Raw genomic sequence first — 11,324 nt, 5'->3', positions numbered from 1 at the left:
TACAACTGGATGTGGCAGGACCACAGAGCTTTGATCTGATCTGTGGTTGTTGGATCACTTAGCTCTGTTTATTGCATGCTGTTCTGCTGTTTAGCACACATGTAAGTCCAATGTTGTAGCTTCACCAGGTTTGCATGTCAGATTTAGGTAGGCCTGGTGCTGCTACTGGAAGGCACACCTAAACTCCTCATTGAAGCACAATTGACTACCTGGCTTGATGGTAATGGTGGAGTGAGGATATTTCAGGCCATGAGATTATAGATTATGGGTTGAATACAATTCTGCAGCTGTTGATGGTCCACAGCACCTCTCAGTTGCCTATTTTTGAGCTGCCGGCTCTGTGTTGACTCTTTCCCATCTTTCAGGATAGTAGTGCCATATACTGTGCAACATGGAATGGACTTTGTCACCACAAGGACTGTCTGTTACCTACTTCTAGCAATACTGTCAGGACAGTTACAACTGTGTCAGGAAATATAATGTTATTGGAATTTATTGTAAAATAGTGGTGTGTGTGGGCATGTGTGCGTGTCTTAACTGGTAAACATGGGACATGCCGTTTGGTATGAAAAATGCACCTCCGTCCTTGGCCTGCTGCATTGTTCCAGTGAAGCTCAACGCACACTGGAGGAACAGCACCTCATCTTCCGACTAGGCACTGTACAGCCTTCCGGACTGAATATTGAGTCCATTTCAGATCATGAACTCTCTACTCTATCCCCACCCCCTTTCCGATCCTCCCCACCCCCCCCCCACTTTTCCAATAATTTATATAGATTTTTCTTTTCCCATCTATTTTCATTATTTTTAAATGTATTTCCATCCATTGTTTTATCTCTACCTTTTAGCCTTTTTCAATTCCTTCACCTCACCCCACCCCACCCCCACTAGGGCTATCTGTGCCTTGCATGTCCTGCTTTCTACCCTTAATTAGCACATTCCTTTAGATAACATCACCACCTTCAACACCTCTTTGTCCTTTTGTCTGACATCTTTTGGTTATCTCCACCTATCACTGGCCCTCTATCCAGCTCTACTTGTTCCATCCCCCCTTAGACCAGCTTATATTTCACGTCTCTTCTATTTTTACTTAGTTCTGTTGAAGGGTCATTCGGACTCGAAACGTTAACTGTGTTCCTCTCCGCAGATGCTGCCAGACCTGCTGAGTTCTTCCAGGTATTTTTGTTTTTGTTTTGTCTAGTTACTGTTTGGTTGATTGCATCACATGTTTGAAGCTCCTTTAATTGTATCTCTATGGCAAACCAAAGCAGCTGCTGTACAGCATTAGAAAAATAACAGCATTTTATCAGTTTTCCATTTATAAGAATGGTTTTCATGTAAAACCTCTGAAGAGAAATTGATGTGTGATATGTGTGAATGAGTCAATCTACATTTTTAAAAAAGTTTATTATTGGCAATTGAAGGAGACTTTTACAACTAGTAACATTATAAAGATATACTGGTGTTATGGGCTTAGTCTACCTCCAACTTCCAAACTGACTGAGAATACAACAGTATGCATCTATGAAGCAATTGTAACATTTTTTTGGTTCAGCACAATCTTTATGTATATTCAATAGTACCAGATACTGGTATAACACTGATATAATTATGAATCTAAATTATACTTTTTCCCTAGCGATTTGACAAAATCAAACTTTTGTTAATTCATTAGCAGTCATCCTCAACAGATACGTAAAATTAAACATATATTGCCATCACCATTTCTATGCTGACAATCAACATTGTAAATTTAAGACCAGGAAATGGACTAAAGGGAACACAATTATATGCATGTAAAATTAACTCTACTTTGTTAAAATCTGTGACCAGTGACTTTAAAGAGAGGTGCAGTTTGATTTCTGAAAAAAATAAAAATCACTGATAACATAATCAGTGGTGCATCATACCACCCTCACAATATAAATTGCATAAAACAAATATTGGCAAATATACTCAGATTACAGATAAATATGTTTTAAAGCATTAAAATGCATCACAATGTGACTAATCTTCAAATGAAAAATGCCATTTGATACAGGTGCAGATAAAAATAGGAAGACTTATTAGATTCTGCATATTACAAACAAGAAAGATAATTATATGAAATACTGGCAAAGCATGCAGAAACCTGTGTGTTATAATTTGTAGAAATACTTAATTCTGAAAAGGTTATGCCAGGTTTAAATGATCTACCCTTCATTCTACACTCTTGATTTAAAATAATCATCTTGTAAAGTGTTCATGTAGCAGACTAGCACTACACTTCAGATGATACACTTCAAGCATATCTATGTAACCTGGGAGGATAATAAACAACTAAAATTACAGTTGAGATAAAGTTAAAATAATTGCTAATATTTAATTGGTCTGCACTAGTGTTTATTTTCAGAACCAATAAATGATAAATCATTGTTTAAAGTAATATTTAAATTGCTTTTATGTTTGAAAATTAAATGTACTAGGTAATATTTGGAGGCGGATAAGGAGTTGTCTTACAGAGGAAGCAATTTCTACTTACAGCAACTAGTTACAGACGTGATGACAGGCTCAATTGTTGTACTGAGCGATATACCTCTGGGGTTGCTACTGAGCCCTTAGTATTTAAGATCTACATAAGTAAGCTGCATTCATAACAGTTAATGCAAGTTAATCCATCTTGTAGATACAACTTAATATGGTGAGGGCACCAGTCTAATCTGATGATATAGTCAAGTAACTATGGAAGAACTTAAACAATTTTGGAACCGTGTAGAACTATGGCAAGTGAAATTCAACTCAGGTGTAAGATGTTACACATTGGAAGAAAAAAGGGAACAAAGTGCTCAGTGACATTAAACTGATTAGAGGAGAGGTTGAGAGAGAGTTGCAAATGACCTTATACGCAATAGTTACCACAATGCATCTACTGTAGAGCGGCAAACCAGAAGGCTAAGCCAAACTGCCAAATGAGTGGAGAAGTCTAAATGTGTTCAATCCTCTGCTCATCCGCTTGTATTAGAGGAATGAGTTATACACAAAACATAATTTTTTTCATTTTCAAATGAACTGAGTAAGAGGTGGTCTCATATGGGCATACACAATATTAATTGGAGTAGAAAAGCAGAGTCAAAGTAAACCTTAACTGCAGCACGAGGAGGATAGGCACTGACTAGTAAAAGGACTGCTGTTAGAATGCATTCCTCATGCAAAGAGTAATTGGTACCTGAAATGGTCTTCTAGATAAGGCAATGGGTCCAAAAGCTCCATGATAGTGACACCACAGGTGCTTATGGAAGAAAGAGTTGGGTGAGCTAAATGACTTCCCTCATCTCTACATATCTTCATCCAATTTAAAACCAGCTCTAAAGAGGCAATTCTAACTTGGGTACCAGGCTATAAGTTAATATTTATCTAGTGGGACCTAACTTTTGAGGTTCCACTCTCCTTCTGGAAATTATGATTTTAACCTAGCCTTCTGAGGAGGTGAGAAGGATATTAGCTGGTAATAGCTACTTTAAATTTGCTGATTAGGCTCCAATGTCTATTTTAGGCAGAGGTCAGCACGTGAGGCTGCTTTAGCCTTCCAACCCAACGGGAGATGGCCTCTCTCAGCAACTTGACTCTTGTCGTCTGACATTGTGCTCCCACCTGCTGACGAGCTACCACTACCTGTTGATTTTGGGTAGATGATGTTGCTAGTTAAAATCTCCGAGGCCTCACATTGCTGAAGTGAGATGGTTTGCCACCTGCATCAGCACCCACCAATGCAAGTGCTGGCTAGAGTTAAAATTGGGGCTATAGTTTCCTGTATTGTTTCACAAAATGAAATGTTGTAAAAGATAAATAATCAGTAACTGTTACAGTACAATATTCTAATAAGAAATAATAGAACTTTAAATACTGATGTGATCAAAGAAATTAGTTTGACAAACAACTACATTTATATATCATTTCTAACATAGCAAAATGTCTAAATGATATCACATCTGAATTTAACTTTCATACAATTTAGTTATCATAGCAGCAAGGTTTGGGCAACACATAATCCAGTTATTACATCATCCTCCTAGGCAAACATCAAAAAAGTACCAACTAAGAATTTGCCTTGTATCAAAATCACTTATTATGTATTATTTTCAGCACATTACTGAAAAATAAACATATATAAAAATACACTCTTCCAACACTGGGTAAACATAATAGTAAAAAGGGAAAGTACAGGAATTTTAAGATGAGTAATAATGGGCAGATAATCCTACCCAACAAGTTCGTTTACTAGTGGTCATACAAATTCCAAAGCATTATCATTGTCTCTTTTCCTCATTAGATTACCGGAACTGGAACATTTGAGCCCGCATTTAGGTGTCCTAAAAATTTCAGCAATGGGTGTGGGATTGACAAAATTGAGTCTGCAGGTCTTCAACTTTGAAAGTCCCCCTGGAAAAGTTGCCCATGCAATCTTCCCATGGACAGAAAGAGGTTCCAGTCAGGGTCAGACTGCAATCTCACACACATGGCCTGTGATGTTGAGGTCACTATTGACGGACCTAGGGGAAGTCCGTTTCTCACATCTCCCCCAGTATTTTCATTGGGTTCAGCTGTTTATGGAAGGCTTCTGAAATTCTGCCATTTTTGAGAGTTCGGGAACCTTGGGAGAAGCGTGCCAAGAAGTCAGGAACATTTTGACAGCTAAGTGTTACATGTTTTAACAACTTCAAATGCCATCATTAAATGCTATGTTATAAGTTAAATGTGTTTTTGCTGCAGTGATTAATCATAGGGCTCTGTCCTGCAAATGTGGGTTGACCATAACACTTACAAAATGCTGATTGACGTAGAGTTGTATTTGAGTACCTTTCCCATTAGGATAAGTGTAATTGTGCATTCAAATCTGAAGAAAACAGTGCTTGGGAGCTCTAATATCATGATCTGAAGTGACTTGAATGTGCACAGTGCTTTAAATGTATAAAGTAATTGGACTTCAGATTTAACTTAGAGAAAATAAAGACAGCCATCTGCTCCTGGACTGATTTGATTGACAGGCCATCTTATGTAGCTTAAAACACACAAGCCATCTGTTATTTCATTTTCAGCTCCATTGTTGTAGCTATAATAGTCTATTTTTACATGTGAGCCTATTATGATTGCTTGCCTGAGTTTCAAAAGCTATTCTGTACTCTGCCTACCAGCCAATGACTGGGTCATATGACCTATATACCTGGCATCACACTGTCCCTAATGTTCACACACAGTTACTCAACTGTGTGGAAGGCAGAATGACTTTCTGGGCTGACAGCAGCATCCTATTAGTGGAAAATACCACCCATGTCACCATTGCATAATAGCAGCATGAAACAGCTTGCTTAACCTGTTTAAATTTTTGAGTTAGTTTGACTTTCCAAGATAATTTAAGATAGACCGGCACTTTTCAGGTGTGAAAGTGGCTGCCTTTGGCCTATTTGTGAGTTTATTTGATATGCAGTGAACAATGATATGATCAGGATAGCCACTGTTCCGCATGATAACTTTGATGTGCTTAACTGTTGCATCGACATTTCAAGAAGAATAAATAGCTAGAGCTCCACTTACAAGATTGCTAATTAGGTTAATCTTATAGCATATGGAGCTATATAAACCCCAATGCATATACTGACTGATGGAGCTAGGCTTGGGGTAGACAATAGTGGAGAGATCAAGAACAGATTTCTCAACTAGCATGCCAAAGAAAGGGAGTATGTTAGGCTGCTCCATCTCAAAAGCGAATTGAAGTGCAAGATGGAGCGCATTAAGGTGTGTAAAGAAATCATTACATGTGGCTGCAGGTTCAAAAATAGTGAATGCATCACCTACTTATTGGACATACGGATAGGGCAGGAGGTTAGGACTCATTTCATCAAAAACGTGTTTCTCACGGAAACCGATGAAAATGTCAGTGAGTACTGTACCTAGAGGGGATCCCATGGTTACATCATCTATTTAGGCATACGTGGTGTCATTCAAGCTGAACTCGACTGCACGAGTTGCTGTGTTCATTAGTTAAAGGAATACAGATTCAGAAAATGGTTGCCATGATATAGTGATGTGGCGCAAGTGTCAATGGCTTCCTTCAGCAGGTTTATGAATAAGCTCGCAATGTCATATAAGTACATGTGCCAGGTACATAGGCATACGTCCCAACAATTGGCTGATCGAAAAGAAACAACATATTCCTCCAGGTGTTCGTGATAGGCAGAGTACAGACTGTACTCCACCGGCCTATGTTTACAAAACCTAAAACAAAATGTCTACTGTTAGATGTGATTCTGTAAGTGGACAGCACTTGCTGAACAATCCTGAGTGTGCAATTAGCTAAGCTAACAAGCAACTTAGGATAATTAGTCATGCTATTAATGTGCTTATTTACATTTGCTAGAAGTGACATGCATTCACATGCAGGGACCCACTCTCTGAGAACAAAAGGAATATTTTCAACCCCTGTGAGCTTTTTGAATTACCTGGAAGTATAGGGAGCTTACAGCTCCCCATTGGAATCTCCATGGCAATGCCTCAGCGAATCAGAGTCAACTTGCCAACCCATCAGCAACCTTTTTCTCCGGTGGTATAAATTGTTGCAATCATTTGAAATTGGTATTTTTACATTTGTCCTAATGAGTGCCAGCTGAAAAGGTTTGCAAATGGTCTCTCTTTTCAGCAATATTTAACATGTTTGTTTGTTTTTACAACTGAATGACCACTGGAGGGATTTAATTTTTTTTCAACCTCCTGCTGAGCTAGGTGATTCACAGCTTTTGAAACTCAGTCAAACATTTATAATGGGCTCAGCTATCAAAAACTATTAGAGTTCCAATGGAGTCTGTTGAAACTGAAAGAGAAGATTTTTGTTTTCTATTTCAAAACATATGGCCTATCAATCATAGGATTTCAGAAGCAGATGGCTGTTTTTTTTAGCTCCCCAATTGGGACTGGGTCCACGACTCCTGGAGGTGCTGCTATTTATGGAAGGGCCCCGAGTTCACAAAAATTGCTGGGGGTCTGGTTTGAAACTTCCATTTTTAAAGGGTTCCCAAGATGGCCACCGAAAATCCAGGCCATTATCTCCAATGTTACTTGATCCAGTTTGCATCATGAACCCTTCATTTGAAGATATAGATAGGAAGAAAAGTAAGTAGCACTTTCCTTTTTTTTTAAAAAGTAAAAATCCTTTTCAAAATTGGACCTTCATAATTCAGTGCTGATTCTAATTTGAAAAAGATTTTTCTTGGAAAAATGTTAGAATTGAAAGAACAAAGGGATGGCTCCATAAAAACGTTAAGCAGAATGCAAATTTTGTGTCAACATCGCTCATGAGCAATCTTTCTATGCTATTTTCTCACCAGATTTTAAAAAAGATGCAAGAAGAGAAGGCAAGCAGAATCAAGTTAAAATCCACATAAGGGAGGTATTATCAAATAACATGGAAAAGAAAAAAGTTTTTTTGGCACTTCACTGGCACTCTATGTTCATGATCCAAATGTGAAAATAATCAGTTCCTTAATGTCAGCATCTACTGTCCAGAGGATCAAGAGAGAATACAGTGCCTTCGAGAGTTAGTCCCATTTTGAACCCCTCCTAGAAAATAATAAAAAAGGAAATGGTTTATAATTATAGCAGATACTTGCTTTCAGCAACAGGCAGACACCATTAAAAAATGAACAGCAGTCAAAACTCCAAAAAGAACCCACATCATTTTGTGCCACGATTGGATTGTTTTGCAATCTGTCAGATTTACTTATCAAGCTGTGGCTAGATCTGCTTCAAGGAACAAAGGTAGATATAGCAAGGTAACCATAACATCAATCATTTATGTGCAGGAACCTAGGAATTCATGTAAAAGCCTGGTAACAACTGATGTGTAAAACAAATGACAACTTATCAGGACTTTTAATTTCTTGGAATTAGAGGAAGGGACAAAATTTATGAGAGATCACTATGCATAAAAAGTTACTTATACCAGCTATTCCCTTGTGTAGTCGGGGATGTGAGCCTGGTTCAGCTGTTTTGATCAGTGAAACAGTTATCTAAATAGGTCCTGATAATAATTAGAGGCTAATTATTGTTGGATATTTCTGAAGTTTGCAAGCTGCTTGGTTCCTTTCTGTGCTATCCTGAGCAATAACTCCAGGTTAACACAAGATCAGAAAAACAAGAAGAATTAACCAGGCTTCTATTGATTTTTGAACACCTTTTAGAAAAATACTTTTTGATTGATTTGCTGCTGTTTTGTGTGAGATTTGGTATTTGGACACTAGGGGGTGGTTTCCATTGGGTTTACGAACAATTCCTGAGTGAAGTGGTGAGAAATTTCTGTGACATGTTGCAAGAGGACTTCCAGCTGATCTGAAGGGCATACATGGTGGTGGCTTTGGCAGTGAAGGTGGCAATCTCTTTAAAATGTGTTTGTCTATGAATATTTCCAATGGGCCAGTGGGGACATTAATAATATTTGTCAGTTCGCTATGCAATGATACACACAGACAATGACTGGTTTACCTATTGCTGGGAGCAAGAAAATAACAGGAACCATCTAGGCTCTGTCGAATGACAAGACTTCCCAATTTGGGAGCAGAAAAATCAATTCACCCTCCATTGTCAAGGTAAACGCTGACAAACTTAGGGCTGGATTTTTGCCACAGAGGCAGGAAACAGGAGCCAGATCTGTTTCGGTTTTGAAAACCCGCTTCCAGTGGGAATTGACTGAAATTCAGGTTTTCGTGGGGTGATCTCTTAATTGCTATGGAGACAGCTTTCCTGTGCAATTAAAGCTGGTGGGGACAGGAACGAAGGTGGGTCAGATGAAGTTGGGAACTCATTCAGATATGCACGGCAGTCACTGGGGATGATGGTTACCCTGAGGACAAGAATTTGTGCCAAGCCCTGCCACTGCCTCACAGGGAAGTGAGATGTCACACTGGGGCCAGGGGCATAGAACCCAAGAGGGAAAGGAGGGACATTGTCTTCCCAGAGGATGGCATGCAGCAGGGGTACCTCTCTGCTTAGAATCATTTCCCTCTGCCTCCAATGCTGCTCCTCTCTTACCTCCTCCTCCTCCCTGAATGAGCTGCTCCTTCCAGGGCCTCACATTCTCAAGAGCCAAACCTCTCTGGAGTGCCATGTCACGGAGAGTACAGCAGACCACCACAATGACTGAGACCCCTGCTGGAGGGTATTGGAGGCATCGCCTTACCAGCTCAGGCACCCTGCCCTCCGAGCCTGCAATTCTCCATTAGCTGTAAATCTGATATGTAGTCCAGTCCTGTTGAAGAGGCCATCCATCACCTAAGTGATACACTAGTGTGCAAAAGTCCCCACTGGCAAGGGCACAGGCATCTGTGACCATCTGCCCAGAGAGCTGCAGTTTCCTTTAGCACAGGTTCTCAGGAGTATCCCAGTAGCTTCACTTCTGTCAGTAGATTCTGTGTTCAGGGTAGTGTCTCCCCTCTACTAAACCCCTGGTCCCCACCCCCCCCCCCCCCCCCCCCCCCCCCACCCCCCCTCTGGCCACCTGATGCCTGGCAATCTGCCCTTGCTGTGCAGGCTGCTGCCCCTCACCTCTGATGGCCTCAATTTCTGAGGGTGTAGCACCCATACCGAGCTGTGCCCTTCTTGGTGCTCAGGTGGAGTTCAAACTTGTTCATTGTTCCAATGCCTGATGCCTGGAGGGTGGTAACTCCTTGAACTGGCAAAGCTCTTAATGCTAACTCTTCCTCCAAACTGTGATGAGCTACTGCAACTTTGACTTCAAAGTGGTAAGCTCTTTAATCTATGATAAACATGTACACTTGACCTTTTGAAACTTTCCTGGCTTCCATGATTCACCCTGAACATGGTCCTCTGCCTTCAGCTGGGCTGAGGCAGGCAGCTGCTGCTTGACGGACACCCCCAGGAAGATCCAAAACCTTTCCAGTGACGGGCTTCTAACAAGCCCCTAAACAATGTTAATTGGGCTGACAAGGAGCAAGGGCAAGTGCACAGGCCTGCACTACCCCCACTCTCATGAAGATTGGTAACACTGGAAATGGAGGCAAAACATTGGCAGGCTCAACGTCACCACCATTTTTCCTAGCCGCTTGCCTCCTTTCTGGCCTGATTCAGGTCCCGAAAATCTGGGACTTGGTTTTCCTTATAGAATGCTGTTGATTTTTTTCTGTGAATAGCTGTTCCATGTTAGTACAGCCTCACAATCCTGTCCTTGACAAAACAGGATATTAAGGATGAAGGGTGAAGTGCTTATAGACCTGGTACCTTCTCAGTGTTTGCCCTTCAAAAGATACATGTCGTAGATAGCTAATTTTGTATGTTTAAGCTTTGATGCCTTTTGCACTGGAGTTTATTCATCACTTTATCAGGAATGGAGAAATAACTGGAATAACAATCATTCAGCTTATTCTTGCAGAGCTTTTGGCAGCTAATTTTACAGCATCATTGGCATTAGACCAGCTTGTCTGTGGACTGGTGCATGGCAAGGGGAAGCCTGAAGAAACAAGAGGAAGAAACTATTTTCGAAATAGTGTATAAGTATATACATCTTGCACATTGCCTAGTAACAATCTAACCGTTGATCAAAATAGTTTCCAAATAGATTCCAAATACTAATACTGTATCAACATGAAGAAAAATTCAACACTCATATCTTACATGTTAAAGAGCAGGAACTAATTGTATTAATCATTGGCTAGTTGGTAAGAAAGAAACCAAGTCTTTACTTCTTTCAGACAGTGCTTTATTCCAACTCACATTAGACTCAATCACCCTTTATATTCTTTGGGAACACAACAAAAAGGATCAATTAAATAAATCAACAACTTAACCATTTAAGGGGGTTTCCCCTTTATAGGCACCCAGTGATTGGCTTAACCAATTAACCTCTAATTACTAACTTAATAACTTGTTGATTATTAACTATTGCCTATCCGAATACGATTTGGCATGTGGAAGATTGTATTCTATGCAGACAAGGGCTGGCAGAAAGACACAGGGATGCTACCTGAAAAAGGGAAGTATATTGTAGAAGCTGCAAACGACAATATCACCAAAACAGAGAAGAGCATTAACAGGTGCAACAGGTTTCCAGGACACTGGAATCACTTAAGAAATGGCTGGACGCTGTTATAGGTTGGGTTTTTTCAGCAAGGTGAGGCAAAATAGGCCAAAGAGTCTTGGTTATCTTCGCCTATACTAGGGGCTTTAGAGTTAATTATATTTTTCTTGTTGGAGACATTATAAGCAATGTAAGTAGAATTAATCATGTTAAAGATTACATCCAGTATACATGTAAATGATTAATAATTCAAAATAAAATGTAC

At 39.8% G+C, this 11,324-nt stretch overlaps 1 protein-coding gene across 3 annotated transcripts in view; it reads right to left on the bottom strand.

Annotated features, from left to right (window-relative positions):
* Nucleotides 1-1,390: 1,390 nt before the first annotated feature.
* Nucleotides 1,391-11,324, bottom strand: part of gulp1b (GULP PTB domain containing engulfment adaptor 1b) — a 428,880-nt gene continuing 418,946 nt past the window's right edge. For all 3 annotated transcript variants that reach the window (XM_041200977.1, XM_041200978.1, XM_041200979.1), the window contains one exon: nt 1,391-7,590. In XM_041200977.1, the coding sequence (XP_041056911.1) occupies nt 7,519-7,590 (72 nt within the window). In that variant the 3' untranslated portion in view covers nt 1,391-7,518. The remainder of the gene's footprint in view (nt 7,591-11,324) is intronic.

The sequence above is a fragment of the Carcharodon carcharias genome, chromosome 12, assembly GCF_017639515.1.
Source record: "Carcharodon carcharias isolate sCarCar2 chromosome 12, sCarCar2.pri, whole genome shotgun sequence".
Classification (NCBI taxonomy): Eukaryota; Metazoa; Chordata; class Chondrichthyes; order Lamniformes; family Lamnidae; genus Carcharodon; species Carcharodon carcharias.
The sequence above is the reverse complement of the archived record's forward strand: the minus strand, read 5'-3'. Positions and strand labels throughout refer to the sequence as shown.